At 38.9% G+C, this 17,998-nt stretch overlaps 2 protein-coding genes across 2 annotated transcripts; one reads left to right on the forward strand and one right to left on the reverse strand.

Moving 5' to 3' along the window:
- The first annotated feature begins 39 nt into the window (after positions 1-39).
- nuak2 (NUAK family, SNF1-like kinase, 2) lies at positions 40-12,272 on the forward strand. The gene is made up of 6 exons (XM_008409795.3): positions 40-541; positions 6,740-6,860; positions 7,208-7,359; positions 8,265-8,330; positions 9,344-9,596; positions 9,692-12,272. Exons 1-6 carry the CDS (start codon positions 338-340, stop codon positions 10,714-10,716), a joined length of 1,821 nt encoding a protein of 606 aa, XP_008408017.1. The 5' UTR covers positions 40-337; the 3' UTR covers positions 10,717-12,272.
- A 156-nt stretch (positions 12,273-12,428) lies between these two features.
- On the reverse strand, positions 12,429-17,088 carry ccnd3 (cyclin D3). The gene is made up of 5 exons (XM_008409797.3): positions 16,588-17,088; positions 16,289-16,504; positions 14,645-14,807; positions 13,816-13,955; positions 12,429-12,855 (listed from the first exon to the last, which is right to left on the reverse strand). The coding sequence occupies exons 1-5, from the start codon at positions 16,810-16,812 to the stop codon at positions 12,658-12,660; spliced, it is 942 nt and encodes a 313-aa protein (XP_008408019.2). The 5' UTR covers positions 16,813-17,088; the 3' UTR covers positions 12,429-12,657.
- Between the last annotated feature and the right edge of the window lie 910 nt (positions 17,089-17,998).

The following is a 17,998-nucleotide window of genomic DNA, read 5'->3' on the forward strand; positions in this document are numbered from 1 at the left end:
AAAAGAGAAAGAAAAACTGAGGGCACTCTACTTTCACGGACATCTGATCCGTCACCTGAAACGCCTCCTCCCCCGCTTGACGTAGTGCTGTGCGGGCGGTGCTCCCTCTCTCCCCCTCTTACATGTGTACCTGCATATCTCTGCGCTTCATGTTTGTCTTTCCTCGGCGTTTGCTCAGAGCTCTCCACGGGAGACCTCTTAAGAGTTCATTTCAAACCAGACCAGGGAGAACCACGTCGGCTCCGGAGTCCCTGGGATGCGTTTTAGAGCACCAACACCTGACTCTGAAAGTAGGTAACAAAGACCCACCACCACCACCACCACGGCGTGTGTCAGCATGGATGGCCCACACGCTGCCCGCTTCCCACCGGATGACGACACTCATTTTGGGAAAACTCCGTCCCAGCTGCCCGCGAAGAGGCAAGCCGTGAAAAGACACCATCACAAACACAACCTGAAGCACAGGTACGAGTTCCTGGAGACCCTGGGCAAAGGGACCTACGGAAAGGTGAAGAAAGCCAAGGAAAGATCTGGCAGACTGGTGAGACACAGCAGATTATCTTCTCTGTTTTTGTTAATAATGCATGGCCACACACCAAGTTTGCAACCTGCCTGCTCACCACCTGTTGTTTACAGGTAGAGGGGTTGTTCTTATGAAGCCTGCCAGCAGGTAGTGTGTGTTTTAAAATTTAAGTAAGAGGGGAAAACGGACGAGAGTTCATGTTTCACTGTAGGGAAATTGGGATGTTTCTCCGTGAAATGCAGAATGCGTGTTTTTATGTATTTCTTTATTAAAAAAATAAATAGAATTGCGAAACATGCATTGAATCCAAACCAGTTGTTTAAATAACCAATCAGGAGCCGAGTTTGGCAGCTGTGCAAATACATTGCACAAACTGAGACCTTTCACAACAGCAGCTAGTCAGAGGTGGGGAGCAACTACTTACAGCTACGTGTAACTTTTTGGAGAAAATGTACACAACAGCCAAGACCCTGGGTTCATATACATCAAGGCTTGATGTAATCAAACCTTGATGTAATCGAGCCTTATCTACACATTGTGTCTTGATTAGGACGGTGTAGTTTTAGCGCATTGTCCTTTTTTTATTTTTGCTTGAATAGTGTAATGTAGTAAAGCTACTCTTGAATATAAAATGTCTGAATAATACTCTTACTAACCCTGAATGTAGGACAAAAATATTTTAATCAAAAATGCACCAAGCACAGACACTAACCTGCAGTTTATGACAAAGTAAGACTTATTGTTTGTACGCTTCATTGTTTCAGTGCTATATTTGGAGGTCAAGTGAACAGAAACGGCATATATTGCAAGTGGAAGTACTTTATCTTGTTCTTACACCTTACCGATATTTCATAACTTTTATACTAAAAAAATAGGGAAAGTATTTCCTTAAATTTATTTTGTAATGATATAGTATTTGCCTTTAAAACACCAGAATTGTCACATAACTTTATATTTTTATCTGTCTCATGACATCATTTTAAAAATTAGAATCAGATGCCCTGTATACTGAGTAGCCATTTTAATCAAATACTTTTTACTCTCTTGTATGGTTACTTTTTACTTCTAGTTGAATACAAATATGTGGAAGTAATGCAACTCTTCTCACCTTTGCAACTAGTTGAACATCATCACTTTGACTTGACACGCACACATGAGTCATGGCACAAAGGCATTGTGTTGGGCTGACAAAAGCAGGTTTTCCCCTGAAGGAGTCTTTGACAGGAAAGTTTAGAAACTTTCTTTCAAACTTCCTGATTCAGGAAGAGGGGGATGTTCAGGTGAATACCGATTCACTTTGATACAAGGAAATGAGAAGCATTTAAAAGAAAAGGGAAGGAGGGAAAAAAAAGCTAAAAATGGAAAATGTAAATTATATTCCCTAATATGGTTTGACTATTTCTACTTTTAGATAAAAAATATGAATGTTTCAGTTTAACATTTTATGTTTTTAAACAAGAAGTGAAATAAACATTTGGTTTTTGTTTCCCATTAGTAAAAACAGTTATGGCTAAACTGAGAAAAAAAATAAATGGTGTTGGTGTTTACAGTGTAAAATAATTTTAATTAAATGCTATAGAAAGTGGAATAGGCACCATGGTTTAGGAACAAAGTACCGGCCTTCCCCCTCATTCTGCTGCACACTGCTGTTTAGCTGAATGAAAGATGGCTTCTACACTTTCACTTTATCTACAAGAAAAATAAATTTGACATGCTGTTTTAAAGGGGTAAATATAAGCTAATAATTTGAACATTATGGATGATAATCACATTTACTTTAAAGGCACATTTAGCTTATGTTTATATTATGTGTTTAATAACATAACTAATGACTCATTATTTGTACAATTTATGCTTTTCTGTGTTAGTCATTTTCACTCCTAACTAATTTAGCTAATGCTATATATATATTTTTTTTTTTGGGGGGGGGGGGGGGGGGGGGGTATTTTTACTCAAGTCTGGTTCAACAAATGCATGATTCAGTGCCTGTTTTTGTTTTCATAAAATTCAACAAGTTGCAGCAAACAGGACGTCACAAGTGAAAGCAGGAATATTTTAATGGTTTAGTTTCAATTATCTGATTTCATTCAGGTCACTGCTAAAAATAACAGGCTGGGCTCAACGTTCATGTTTTTCTTATCGGATCTTTTCGCCTTTTACACATGGCGTGTAGCATGAGCGAAAGCCGTTTCATCTCAGGAAATTCCCTGAGATTCTTGAAGCAAACATGCAGTGATTCAAGTTCAGTCTTGTCTACACGCCCTCTCTTCTTTCTCACCGTCTGACCTGACTTATCGCCGAGCAGATCTTGAGAAATGAGTCTGTGTCTGAGATTCATTCCTGTTGACAAGTTTCCTGACACAATATGCCTCGGGTCTAAATCAGTCTAGAGAGAAGACAAGTGAAGTAACGATACGAAACGTAAAGGAACAAGGCATTATTTTCCGATAATAAATGCTCGGTAATGATAACTGGTTTGACCCGGACAATGGACGGCTCTGTCTCTCTTATCACTGCCGCTGCCCCTGTTGTCTAAGCTCACATATTTTATGACATGATCCTGTTTAGGTTGGGGGTCAGTAGATGTGAAGTGCTGCTAATCACATACCAGGAAAACTGTAGGTTTGGCCCCTACATTGGATTATAATATTCACTAATTCTGAATAAGTTTGGTTTAATTTTAAAGCAGAGCTTTACTAAACTGCTTTTAAAGTTAATTTATGACGTACTCAGTAGAAACTACTGTGTTGTTCCACAAATACTTTTACCTACGTCAACATTTCATGACAAAGATTTGCTTAAAGCAGGTGAAATGATTTTATCTGGTCTAGACTTAAGGTCAGAGATTATAAAAGACTGGGATGAATTTTTATTCTACAGTGGAAGTTGTATTCGCATAAACACTGGTTTTTATTATGACAAGGAGAAGATAAGAAAGTGTCCAAGTAAAAATTAATGACCTGAGCTGAAGTTTTAAAGTAACTTGCTGGTTTGCTAAATAGTGAAAGTGTTTCTGTTCTGTAAAAATGTCATCACATTTCCCTCAGACCTTAGTTAAATGTGAATAAAAATACTTTTTAAATATTTCTGACTATAACATACATGTGCAAAATTTTAGGGAGGTGATCACAAGGCCAATATTTTCAGTTGCAGATAAAGTAAGAATTGAAAATCTTCAATTTTATTGTGTTTTTTTGACCAGCAATATAAATACATAGTGAAGATAATATATAAGCTAGTTTACTTAATCTTTTCTGCATCAATCAATTAAAATAGAAATATTTAATTAACATCACAAATAAGTTGGAAAGCTCTGACATCTAAGATTATTGTCCTACAAACCCATTATTCTCTTGTTTCCTAATTAGCTTCAGGTTAGCGCAGTACATGAGCTTTTTTTGATTGTTTAAAAAACTAGTCAGCAGTTAAAAACACCAAAAACTTAAATCTGCTCTCTGTTTACAAGATCATTTTGTTTTAATCACATAAATATTCAATCAGTGTAGTTTAATAATAATCCAATCTTTTTTTTTAACCTCTTTCTGGATCAGATGGCACAGCTAGCTAGCAGCTACTAGCTAGCTAGTGTTGGCTGTTTTGTAGTCATGGATTAAAGGTTTGATTTTTGTGTCTCTTTGTAGGGAATATCATGTTAAAACGCTATCATCTATTTTAATTTGTCTGTTTTTCTGCTCTTTTTGATTTAGAGCAGAAACCCTAAATTCCAGATCACAAAACATGTTGGCTAATTCTTGCAGCATTATTGCTTTTGGAAGGAAAATGGCTGGTTTCGATTTAAAAGAAAAATCTTAAGCTTTACTATGTTGTGCTGTTCAGCTAATAAAACAGTTACAGGTTGATGTAATTGCATATATTTATATCAATTTGATAGCTTTTTGTTAGCTTGTGACTCAATTAGTATAACAAACAGTATTTTCTTACTAATCCTAATGGGTAACATTTTATTTGAAGGGGTGTGCATAAGACTGACATGACACTGTCATAAACATGGCATAACATCTGTCATGAACATAAAGAAGTCTTTATGAATGTTTGACTGTTGTCATGAAGTGTCATTCGGTAAATAATGACGCTTTTAATGCAAAGTTGCATTGAAAGTCCATTAAAAGTGCCAACTTTGCATGATTTTGTAAATAGTGACAATGCAAAGTTGGCATTTTTAATGGACTTTCAATGCAACCTTTAGAGCAACTTTGCATTAAAAGTGTCATTATGTACCGAATGACACTTTATGACAACAGTCATAAACATTCATAAAGATTTCTTTATGTTCATGACAGATGTTATGTCATGTTTATGACAGTGTCATGCCAGTCTTATGCACACCCCTTCAAATAAAGTTACCTGCTAAGGCTATAACTGTACTCTTTGGAGTTTGTGATAATAATTTTTATCAAACATGCTGTGATATTAAATTTGAGAGTATGCATATTTACCATTTGTTGTTAGTCAGTTATATTATGGCTTAGAACCAATAAACTTAAATTAGATAATAAATATTCTATCTCCTCCCCTTTTTACAAGGTTATTAACAGTTTTTTCATACCTTATTTTTCAATCCAGCAGGTTTATCTCTACAAACCAACCTTTTTTTTTTCTTTTTTTTAAATCACAGCTAGCTAGTTGATTTTACCGTTACTGTGTTTGTACAGAGAGGCAGTGTGAAATTTGTACATTTTCACCACTAGTTGTGTATTGTGTGAAGCAGATTGGCCTCCAACAAAGACGGCACAGAGTCTGAAAACCCCCACAGGGGTGTGAGGTCGTCACGAGTAGGATTTCACACCCTGTGAAAGCTATGCTAACAAACGCAGGAAACGGCCAGAATCGGGAAAAGGAGTCAGTGTCGTGGTGGGAATGTTGTGCTGACCCTAGAGAAAGAGCTACTCCAGACAGTCTGACTCACGACAAGAGACTGCTGCGTGTCGAAAGTGATTTAGCAAGTCGCTGCTTTACTCATTCTCCCGAGTCTCCAGCCTTGAGGGTTTAGAGATAAGCAGAGAAAAAGGAGGACACCCCACCGGCTGGGCCATCTGCCGCCTCATGACACCCTGAGCTTTGGGCAGACTGATGACGCACACAGAGGAATCCCAGGCATCTGGGCTGCAAATAGACAACCGTGACATACAAACATGAATGCAGCCTTAAAAAAAAAAAAACAGACTCCATAGCTCCCATTCAGACGTTCTTCTAAGGGCTCAAAAGAAAAAAATGGTGGAAAATATTTATTTTCCTTCTTGCATTCCTAAATATTTAGTCTCGTGTTCATTTGGCCTATTTAGAAAAAGCTGTGCAGAAGTTTTTGGTCCACTTCCCTCAGCTGGTGGTCAAGAATTTCATTGTTTTGAAATGACGGACAAAAAGCATTACTACTTTTGTACCTTTCTTTTCCTACCTAAAAACAAATCATTTCATATACTGTATGCAGTTCCTTAAAGGATGGCATACAAATGTTTTGTCATAGTCAAGTATTTTCATAACTTTATACAAACAAATGTTACCTAAAATCTAAATGTAAATGTGTTTTAATTCAACAACAACAATGTTTTACATCTGAAAAATCTGGCATAAAACGACTTAAACTAACCAAAGGTATGAAATGATGGAGCACAATGATCAGGACCAGGGCTGAATACTGATTTTAATGTTTAGTCTTAGAAAAGCTACTTTTTTTGCTTTTAATGCAAAGATTTTTTTTAAAAGTCAGCATTTCCTTTTCATATGAAATTGTAAATGATGCTGGTGAAATTCAAGTGAACATCTTGCCCGAAGCCATTTTCATAGAAAAATAATTTACATGAACTCACTTTGGAGTCACTTGTGACTACAATGGTTGATGTTTTGTTTTTTAATGGCTTGATATTATTAGTCGTGGTGGGTAAGACATTTCCACTGTGTGACAACCTCGAATAAACAAAGGTTTCTCTGTATCTCTGAAATAATGCAGTAATTTACTCCACTGTGGGTGTTTGTTTATTTCTTAACCAAAAAATGGGTTGCAGTAGCTTTCTTTCTGCTAGCTAGTGGTTAGCAACAGGTAGGGGAGCGGCAATGTTTAATAAATCTTACTTTCCTCAGCCTCTCATTAAAAGGAAACAGTATGACTGCAAACATAAAATCTTCTATGCTCTGTAATAAAAAAAGATATAATAAAACACATTAATTCAAGCATTTTGTCCCATTTTTTTCTTTTAGGTGGCTGTAAAATCGATCAGAAAGGAGAAGATCAAGGATGAGCAAGACCTGGTTCATATTCGGCGAGAAATTGAGATCATGTCCTCGCTGTGTCACCCCCACATCATAACCATTTACGAAGGTACGAATTTAATGCTCCTGAGAGCTTAGATTTACCAGGTAGTGTTCAACATTTTCAAACCGCCAGCTGTAAGAAAAACAGGAAAAAAAAAAGACATCTTGCTGTGAGAGACGGGAATTGAGAGTTTAGTCACGAAGGTCTTTGTGTTGAAGACTTGATGTGGTTATATAAGTGCTCAGTACCGCAGCAGCTCTGAGATAATGTGTTGACTCTTTTGTCCTCTGTCACCAATCGACTCTAATGAGACGGTCATTATCAGTGCTTCTTCATCCTTGTTATAGAAACCTGTAACACAGCATCCTAGTGTTGGAAATGTTTAAGCAAGGGATGCTCTTCTGCTTTCGTAGTTTTCGAGAACAAGGACAAAATTGTGATAGTGATGGAGTATGCCAGCCAGGGGGATCTGTACGACTACATCTGCGACAAGAAAAACCTCTCCGAACACGAAGCCAGGCACTTTTTCAGGCAAATCGTATCTGCTGTGCACTACTGCCATCAGGTAAGAATGTTTCACTCATAAAATCATAATTCAAACACCATAGAAACGGGTTATACATTTTCCACCTAAAAATGTTACGTAAGGGGCGTTATTTACCGTCACCAGGCAGCTCTGAACAGGGAGGCTGTGGGAACAATGAGACAGAAATGAGCAGAGCTAGCGCTGGGGCTAGAGGCCAGCTCTTCCAGAACACACACACACACACACACACACACACACACACACACACACACACACTGTCTAACAGTTTAATGAGGGTGTGAATGAACAGAACCTCCTCCCTGACAAACACACAAGAGTTGGTTGTTTCTATGGTCCAGTCCAGCACAGTGACATTTAGGGCTTACTACATGTCAGGGTGAACAGTCTGCACTTTGGACTACCTTCATAAATGTTTGCTGGGATGAAACTTACTGCTAATTGCTTATCGTAGACGACGTCAGCCATCTGTCTTATTTTACTTTTATGGGGCACTCATTTCTTGTTAAATATTTAATCTTCCGTGCTTGCATAACGTGAAAGGTCATCAACGCGTGTTTTATTACCCACAATGTTAGCACAAACTATCAGTTTTTACCTAGATGCATCTTCGATATAAACAAATACAACAAAACTCTAGAATGCATTATCATACTGATTGTGAAACGCAGCTTGGTGATGTGTTTTTTTTTTTTTTTACTCCAAGGGAAACTAATTTGAGTCAAAGGTATTCCCCCCTGCAGAGCGAAGGACAAAGACACATAGCTGACATACTTGAAGAAAATGTTCAGTTTGAAAAAGAAAGAAATAACACTTTTGCATAATGTGGACATTTTAATATTAACTGATGTACAATAATGAGAATGAAGCTGAATTTTATGCTGCAGTTATGTCACATTTTTTAACAACTTTTTATTTCCTCCTAGAATGGAATAGTACACAGGGACCTGAAACTGGAGAATATTTTACTAGATGGCAACGGCAATGTGAAGGTATGCATGCTACGCTGACACCCTGTTTTATTGACACGCAACAACTCGTGAAAGTTGGAAATTTTTTACCAGCATTTTTCTTTCTCAGATTATGTTATACCAATAAAATGCATTGAAATGAATTCTTTACATTATTACTTTTTTTTCTTACTTACAGTGGCTATTAAAATTGCATATTTGCCAAATTACCAAGAAGTAGTCTTTAATTCGACTGAAAATCAAACAAATCAGTGAGGGGGGGAAATGTTGAAAATAAAAAGTGAGGAGCAACTGGCTGCATAAGTGTATAAACCCTTTGTTTTATAGACCGTGTGATTTAAATTCAGCTCTTGAATGTACTCCTCCCAACAATTAGTGTGAATCTGTCTGCCCAGGATGGCTGAAGGCGCTGCAGTCTTCAGTACTATTTCTTTGTTTTACAAGTAGAGTTGCAGGAGAAAGAACCTTTTTTTTCTTATATATATATATATGCCACATTTTCACAAAATGTTTGTGCACCATACCCAAAGTAAAACATAGGTTTCCATCAAGGTAGATGTGAGTCTACCTTGAGTCACTGTGAGTCTGAGTAAACATCACAATCAACAATGAAATGCTTCACCTGAAGGAAATTAAAGTTTTGGAATAGAGTATATAGAGCGGAAAACTGAATACGACACTTGAAGCGAGCCGTGGAGATGAGATGCCATTAAAGTCTGACAGATTTACACACTTATGCAACCAGGTTACCTACTTGTTTTTGTATACCTTTTCCACAAATATTTGTTTTTCAAATGAATTGTACAGAATGTATGTCACATTAAATGAGGAAAATGATTAATAATGCTTTTACTTTACAAAACCTGTCACTTTACTAAATGTTGCGTGTATTCTTTAGACTCGCTGTACGAGCTATTATTTAAATAAAAAATAATTATCTTCACTAAATGGTGTCTGTAGTAATGGAAAGATGAAATGGTAATCTACTATACCATGAGACATGAAGGTAATATTTTGACTTCTTACCTTTTCAGATTGCAGATTTTGGGTTGTCCAACCTCTACCACAGAGATGAATACCTTCAGACCTTCTGTGGCAGCCCTTTATACGCGTCCCCAGAGATCGTCAATGGACGGCCGTACCATGGGCCTGAGGTTGACACCTGGTCCCTTGGCGTGCTGTTGTACACATTGGTTCATGGCACCATGCCATTTGATGGGCTCAACCACAAAATCCTGGTGCAGCAGATTAGCACAGGGAGCTACCGGAAACCAAGCAAACCATCTGGTACATCTGATGCTCTTCATTTGGATGTGTAATCTTATTTCTAAGCCAAACTTGAGCACTAGATCTATAATGTTTTCCTTCTTTTGCTCTCACAGATGCTTGTGGACTCATTCGTTGGATGCTCATGGTGAATCCCGAGCGCAGAGCCACAATTGAGGAGGTTGCGGGACATTGGTGGCTGAACTGGGGCTACCAGCAGCCGCTGCTCTGCGAGAGGAAAAGCAGTTTGACAGAGCAAACCAGTTCACTGGTGTCTTCATCAAATCCCACTGGGCTGACCACTGTTGCTAGCTGGCTGCGGCGTACATCCAGGCCTTTACTGGAGAACGGCTCCAAGATGCGCTGCCTGCTCCGCTCGCAGGTTGGCGGAGGTGAAGTAGTCCGGCAGCGCTCTCTACGAAGGTCTCAAAAAGAGAATAACGTCTCGCAGACGGTTAATGAAACAATCACAGACTCCCGGCCCTGTAAGGGTATTCTAAAAAGGCGCAATAGTGCAAAACAGAAGGCAATACATGAAAGCCCGAATGTGGGTGTGGTGAATTCCCAGAACATTTCTCATGTCACTTCTCCTGCAGCGCTGCCACGTAAAGGCATCCTCAAGAAACCCGCAGAGAAAGAGTCTGGTTATTATTCTTCTTCACCTGAACACAGTGACTCTGGCTGGGTGCCACAAACTAAAGAGTGTCCTTCAGCTCCAACCTGTAGAAAAGGTATCCTCAAGCGAAATGGAAAGTTCTCTTCTGGTGGGCTTCAAGAGTTTGGCTCTCTGGATCAGCTGGCAGCTTCTTTACCAATAGGAGCCACCAGGTCCAGACCAAGCGGAGCTATCAGCGAAGACAGCATTCTGTCCTCGGAGTCCTTTGATCAGCTGGACCTGCCGGACCACGTGAGACCCCTGACACAATCGGACAAACCAGCCAAAACCAGCATGAGAGGCAGCGTCTCTGCAGACAATCTGTTGGACATAGCTGAGGACGGGATTCTGAGGGACGGAGTGCTGAGACCGTGGGACTGCTACAGGTCCGGAGTGTCCGACAGCGCCTTCTCAATCAGTGACTGCGATAATGTGACAGAAACTTACAAACAGGCCATGGCTATACGGGGATCTGCAGCAAACTAAGGATCCGGCTTTAGGAAAGAACAAACTACTAAGGACATGATGGCCAAAATGGGGCTTCTGGAAAACTTGAAGAATTGCACCAAACCAAAACGGGAGGAAAAGCGTATAAAGATCTGAATATGTTTTAGGTGATTCATAACTGGGATTTAATCTGGAAAATTAGACTGATTTTAATTGTATTTAAACTAAGCAGAGCTAAGGATCAGTTAAACATCAAAGATTTTTGGGACATGAGAGCTAAAGCTCAACATTTCAGAGCTGTAATGTTCTTCTTCGTTTGTCTCACATTTTAACCAAAACAATAGTTTGGAAAACATATTTCAAGTACAGCAGTCGACTGGACAACTTTCTCCTTTAATTCTCTCTTTATGACCAGTGTTTCACGTTGGCCTACTTTTCACATTTATGACCATTTGTTGCTGTTGATTTACAAAGTCTTTTATTTCCGTTGGTGTGCGTCAACACAGTTTTGACCCATTTAAATTTCAGTTTTGTGACCAGTGTGTAGGTTAAATGTTAGGATTACTTATCTGCTGTTATGGCTTTTATTGTGTGCAAACTGATATTTTGTAAACCAAAGAGTCAATCTACTCAGATGTTGGTGTGTTTTGTAAAACAAGAAGTGCCAAGATTATGTTTGCCTGTAAGTGAAATGTAATCTCAGTGTTTTGTTTCTTTTCATGTTTTCCCTGAAATTACTTGTTTGGATAATGACTTGAAAAAAAATAATTACGGGGTTCAACAGGTGTGACCAGTCAAACCTGCTTTTGCCTCCTCGCTTGCACTAATGCATAAACAGGTGGCTTCTGACTATTTGCATGCATGTGGCCGGTTCTAAGAGAGGGCGAGGCGCACCAACGCTTTGTTTCTCTCACGGGAATAGAAACACGTGCTTGTTTGTCTCTGCATATCTATGTAAGGATTGGGCACAGAGTGTGAGCTGTTCGAATATCTTGACTTGTATCAGGGTAAAACTTGGAATGAACAACCATATATGCAGATGATATTTTTATTTAAGCCTAAATATTCTCGCATATCAGTTTGGCTCTGGATAATAACGTCTACTGTTTTTGTTTTGGTTTTTTTAAGCAAGAAAGATGATATTGTTTGGTTAAAAATGTATACAATACACACAAGTTGCCTAATTCCTATTGGTTTTAAGTTAGGCGTGGTAGAGCAATTTTTATGACCTTTAACTTTAATGTCAAAGCTGCATGTGTATGCTGCTGTTCAAAAAATCTTTTGTCTTTAAATTAATATGGTAGTTTTATTGTAGGTAATCAGGAACGGATTACCTGCGTATGTGCACAAGAAATAATGTTTCTGCTGGAAGCTATAGGGAAAACGAGCAAGTTTACAAAGGCACTTTTGGTGAACAGAGTAAAGTGTATGTGGGCATTTTGACTTTTTCCTCTCCTCAGAGAAGGTGAAGGTTTGGAGGCTTTGCTCTTGCATTTTATGATGTCTGTGTTTGCCAAAGTTTCCAGCTTGTCATTGGTTTGTTTTATCTACATTCCTGGGATGAAGAAATCAATAAAAAAACAACAAAGAACTAATTTGCTGACTAATGCTGTTTGTGATCCACATGAATGTTTAGTTATTTTTTTAAATTGGATTCATTTGAGGTTGGAGTTGTTAGAAAAGTGCAGCAACATCAGTTTCAACTTATCAGAGCAGCAGATGAGGTACAAAGAAACTCAAACACTACGGTAGAAAGTAAGCAAACATTGCTGTCAAGGTTGAAGTGCAGCTTAGTATCACAGACGATTTGCAAGCACAATCAGAATTATTAGAACAGATCTTTGTTTTAAATACAATATAAATTTGACAACAGGTTTTCATCATAATGAGGAAAATAACATTTAGAAATTGGGGTGTGGATATAATTTCGCTGCTTCCCAAATTTAGTCTTCTGGCTGCAGTTTAAATCATCTGAACAGTTCATGGTAGGGAGGAATTTTTGAGCTTGATTTCCTGAGATGGTGTAAGCGGTGTCAGGATTACATCCTGGATGTCTGCAGGAGTGCAGCTGATCTCTGAACTGTGTGCTTCTCTCCTGCCAACTCCCTCCTGGAAACAGGAGGGCAGACTGAGCTCCAGCACGCTTCCTAACAGCTCGCAGCAGCAGATGACGGCACCCTGTTCGGGGTCAAGAATCACAAACGGCTGGTTTCAAGGTGATGGGAGAGCTTAACATATGGAAATGCTCTGTTTAAGCATTCTTGGCAAAAAAGTAGATCAAGGTCAATAAGAAAATCATCAAACAGTTAATTTATTCCAGTAGTTTGAATCAAAGCGAGGCCTGATTCAATTCATTACACACAACAACACTGCTGAGAAAAATATATTTGTACCCTTGCAGATTTATTTATGTTTTGCTCTTTACTACACTTAAATGTTTCAGAACAGAAAGGAGAACAGGTATCCAAACCAACCTGGTTTAGGTTTCTTAAATCTAATGGTGAACAACTCTGGCAGCATTTACAGCCGCATGAAATACCAAGAAGTGTTTGGATAAGTGGCAAAGAGTTTTTCACATCGTTTTTGGAGAGTTGTTGTAATTAAGTCACGTTGTAGGGTTTTATAGCATGAATGACCTGCTTAAGGTCTTACCAAAGTACTTGAAGTTCAGGTTTTGACTAAGCCACTCAAACGCCTTCAGGAGCAAAGGTGGACATGTTGTGTTTTCTTCAAATTACCAAGTTTGTTTATGCTTAGGACCAGCTGATTCTCTAGCTCTGTCTAGTTGAGCTCAGCTTTCCAAACAGTGTAGCTAATCACAATGGTTTAACAGGGGAGGAAATAAAATTTTCACTTAAGGTGGTTTAAGCTTTTTGTCTAAGCAAATGGGGGAAAAAAATCATTTGAGCACTGCTTTTCAGATTTACTCAGATTGTCTGATGTTTAATTTTGTTTGAGTGGCTGAAACATTTAAGTGTGGCAAAAAAAAGAAAAAAAGAAGCAAAAACAGGGCTGTTTTTGCTTTTTTTCTTGAGGTTGATAAGGAAGTTTGGGGAGAAAAAAGCTCCAAAACATACTGTTGACCGGGCAAAGTCAAAGCGATTGCAGCAAATACTGGTTAAATATTATCCTCCTTACCAGATCAGCAGCCAACAGGCTGGCCAAAAACGTGATAACTGACTCTAAGCTGTGGCTGTCCACCATCTTTAGCTTCTGTATGGCAGTGCTCACGCAGGCACATGTAAGAGTAGAGGGCAGGAAGGACAAAAACCTGCAATCTGGAGACACAAAAAGGGGGTGAGTTACTAGAGATTTCATCATTGTAAGGATTTCTGAGCTGCTGAAGGCTACAGGGTAACACTGAGTCACACCCTGAAAGACAAATAGAGAGAGGAAATCCTTCCCCAAAGCCTGTCCACCTAATATCCTAATTGCTGCAGGCAGGACAAATCGTGAGACAAATCCATTCTGTGTTTACGTCACAACTTTTTGAATGTCGCAAAAAGTTGAGATCCGGGAATTATTTTTACTGAAAGTGCTGTAACGTTATAGTCTGTCTGAAAGAGAACCAACTGAAGGCATCCTTGTGACCTGCTGCCTCTGGCACCATCACGGAGAATCGTGGGAACTGAGCCAGCTGAATAGTCGGACTCAGGTCTTTCACGGTAGGACAATGCAGGATTACACAAACTCAGCTCCCTGCCTCCAAAACAAAGTGCTGACACATCGTGACCACAGCAATGGCTGTTGCCACTGCAACTGTTCGCTGCTTGTAAAGATGTTTGATTTCACAGGAGCAAAAAATGCTTGATTATATAAAAGTTATCAGCTATGCAGTCACTCAAAATGTAAAACAGACTCCTTTTATGACCAGATGAAATGTGTAACCAAGCTAATCAATCAGCTTTTGTTCCTCTTTGCTGGAGCCAACCACCTCATGTGTAGGTAACAATGTTATGCAACTCACCCATTGTTGCCACAGCGATGTAGGAGTGAACATGTCGGCGGATGTGCTGGAGGTGAGGGGCCTGGACGAAAGGGAGAGCGTGAAGAATGGACTCCAGGAAGTCAGAGGGGACCACAGAGGCCAGACACCAGTTTAACCTGGAAACCACCGCCACCTCCCACTGCTGCAACATACACATTCCTCTAAATCAACCTACCATCATAATCCCACTGCAAGGACATTCACATACATGAGGCCACAGGTTATTGGCCCCCATCACCCCACGCTGACACCAAGGAAGTCATGTATGCATGAATACCTTTAAATGATCAACAAGGGCTGCAAAAAAAGAAGCACATTTCTTGCATAGTTTAAAATGGATTCACAATTATTCTGACATTTCAGAATTATAACATTGTTGATGTCTTGTATCAATGTGAGCTTCATTTTTAACATAAAGTTAGTACAACTAATGATTCATGTCGAGAATATTCTTAATGTTTGGGAATGTTCTTTATTATATACAAAGTAGTTTTCTGCACAGGGTTCCTGCAAGTTTTCCAGGTCAGATTCCCAAACTTTTCCAGACTCCCCAGTTCTTTGTAGGCCATTTTAGATACAAAGGTTCATTTTAGCGTATTTTTCTACCATTACCAGGCTGAAAGTGTTACCTGAATCTGAATAAATTGGTGGCACTTTAATTCAAATAACATGTTAACCAATGTACATTTTTGTACATTCCACCCAGATAATACAATAGATACATTATTTTATTTATTTATTTTTATCAAAAAGTCTAATTTTGTTGATTACGATTTATTTGAAAAAGCAACAAAAAGCATAAAACGTCCAAGAGGATGAATGTTTTTTTACAGGAACTGCACTTGCCAAATCTGGCCTTCATGGAAATATATTACAGGAAGACTGCTGTTATTTTTATTAGATCAGTTCTGGAGACAAGTAAAAAGATAAATCTGAACCAAGTTGGCTCAAGAGATAGATTAACATGTTAATTTCTTCAAAATGTGACTATTCAGTAACTGGTCCTAGTTAAATAAAGTTCAATTCCAAGTGAATACTTTTGCAAAGGTTTTTATGCTAAAAAGAATAAATATATTTTAGAAGCATGGATTTAAATGGGGTCTGCACAGTGGCGCAGTTGGTAGAGTTGTTGCCTTGCAGCAAGAAGGTTCTGGGTTCGATTCCCAGCCCCGGTCTTTCTGCATGGAGTTTGCATGTTCTCCCTGTGCATGCGTGGGTTTTCTCCGGGTACTCTGGTTTCCTCCCACAGTTCAAAAACATGACTGTCAGGTTAATTGGCTTCTCTAAATTGCCCCTAGGTGTGAGTGTGTGTGTGTGCATGGTTGTGTGTCCAGTGTGTCTCTGTGTTGCCCTGTGACAGACTGGCAACCTGTCCAGGGTGCACCCCGCCTCCTGCCCAGTACGCTAGCTGGAGATAGGCACCAGCAACCCTCCCAACCCCACTGAGGGACAAGGGTGCAAGAAGATGGATGGCTTTTATGTAACCTTTTTTGCACTACTGTTACTTATTTTTGACTCTTCACCTTTTGTGGATCCTGGAAAATACACATTTTCTCCAAAATATGAAGCAAAGTAAAAAAAAATTAAAATAAAAGGAAGAAAATAGAAAGATAACAAATTTACCAAAATATCTGAGACTGAGACAGAGTTGTCTGTGTAGATAGAAAGCTTGTCAGCTGTCAGGGGGACAGTTTCTCTCATTTTGGAGGCCAGGAACATGCAAGCCACCCCTAAAAGCTGCAGCTTGGACCTCTCGATAGGAAAACGGCTCAGGTAAGAGTCCATATAGTGCACCGCCTGCGGAAACACCTCCTCTTCACACAGCTGCTCCTCACACACCTAAGAAAACGGTGGCTTTTGTGATTATTACACAAAAAAATACTGGATGTATTTCATGAAAATTAAGACAAAATTTGACATGCCTTTAACATCCACACGGTGACAATCCTCCTCATGTGCGGCTGGATGTCCTTCTGAACTTTCCCGAAGAAGCAGGAGGACACCCGGCAGGTCTCCTCCAGGGCCCGCAGGTTGTCCAGGACCCTGAGGTCGCCGACAACAGGGAGGTCTTTACCCGCTCTGAGAACCACACCCTGCGCTGATTCATGGATAGTTTTTGCTCCCGAGTCATATCTGAATCTTTCCATCTTTCTCTAAACGCTTTTGAATAACAAACGTAGCATCCAGCTGCCCGTAAAGACGTTAGCTAACTTCAAAAACTTCTTTTTTTGGGGCTAGCATTAGCTGCTTTGCTAAGTGTGCTGTTACCATGGCGACAAGAGCTAAACGGTCTCCGGCATACAGATTTCTTCCGTTTCTTACGGAAAAGAATATAAACCACTGAAAATGAGTCATTTTTAATATTGGAAAACAGTCAAAATTCTGAGATTAAATTAAGAACTCTGACCTTTATTCTCAGATTTTTGTTTTTCAGTGGCCCTACTACTCTTCCATTTTTTTTTTGCTCCGCTCGCTGCTCAGATTATTAAATCTTATCAACTTGAGTAAATAATAATAATAATAATAATAATAATAATAATAATAAAATAATCTCTCAAAGATACTTATTTCTTACAGGAAAATGGTCAACATTCTGAGCTTTAGTCCAGACACACTTGGGTTATGTAGCAAAATGACAGGTATTTCAAACACCTGAAGGCAGTTGTGGAATCACAGCCAATTATTAGATCTAGAGACAAAATTTGCATGTACCTTTGTGTGTACTTTTTCCACATAGGCCAGTTTAGTTTTGATAGCTCTTTGTTTTTGAGTTTTATTTACTTGGGTTGCCGTCGTCACGTTTTAACATTTGAAATGTTGATATTTTTCACTGTAGAAAAAGAAAAAAAATGACAAAATCTTTACAGGCACCTGAGAAATCCCATATAGAAGGAAACTGGGAACAAATCATTCGAAAGTATGGGGCTACAGAAAGAAACCTAAAGACTGAAATGTTTCCTGGCCTTAGCCAACACAGAAAAAACACAGGGAAAAATTGTGTTATGAAAACTCCTGTTTAAAGTTTTAGCAATAAAAAATAGTCGACTGAAATTACCATTATCTAGGAAGGTTATTAATTTTTTGATAAAGGAGATGTGTTTAACAGCAACCATTATCAGAGGTTCTGTTTGACATCATACAAAGGTTTTCATGCAAAAGAAGTCTGTGCTGTTTCTTCATTGTGACAAACTTAATGATTACAAGCAAAAGATTAGATGTTCCTGGAGTGACTGAAATAAATAGAAACTTTAATTATTCAATCATTCCAAGACTTTAATAATGGATAGACTTAACCAGTTTGAGCTTGTGTGGCTTGTTAATAAATAAAAATCA

This window comes from Poecilia reticulata, chromosome 5 (assembly GCF_904066995.2).
Source record: "Poecilia reticulata chromosome 5, P_reticulata-male-v2, whole genome shotgun sequence".
NCBI classification, from domain to species: Eukaryota; Metazoa; Chordata; class Actinopteri; order Cyprinodontiformes; family Poeciliidae; genus Poecilia; species Poecilia reticulata.

What these genes read in the sequence shown, in the direction of transcription:
- nuak2 (XM_008409795.3), top strand. Translation starts at nt 338, where the DNA reads ATGGATGGCCCACACGCTGCCCGCTTCCCACCGGATGACGACACTCAT. An exon ending in CATCATAACCATTTACGAAG is followed by an intron (nt 6,861 to 7,207) that starts GTACGAATTTAA and finishes CTGCTTTCGTAG; the next exon opens with TTTTCGAGAACAAGGACAAA. An exon ending in ATGGCAACGGCAATGTGAAG is followed by an intron (nt 8,331 to 9,343) that starts GTATGCATGCTA and finishes TTACCTTTTCAG; the next exon opens with ATTGCAGATTTTGGGTTGTC.
- ccnd3 (XM_008409797.3), bottom strand. Translation starts at nt 16,812, where the DNA reads ATGGAAAGATTCAGATATGACTCGGGAGCAAAAACTATCCATGAATCA. An exon ending in TCACCGTGTGGATGTTAAAG is followed by an intron (nt 16,505 to 16,587) that starts GCATGTCAAATT and finishes CCGTTTTCTTAG; the next exon opens with GTGTGTGAGGAGCAGCTGTG. An exon ending in CATCGCTGTGGCAACAATGG is followed by an intron (nt 13,956 to 14,644) that starts GTGAGTTGCATA and finishes TTGTGTCTCCAG; the next exon opens with ATTGCAGGTTTTTGTCCTTC.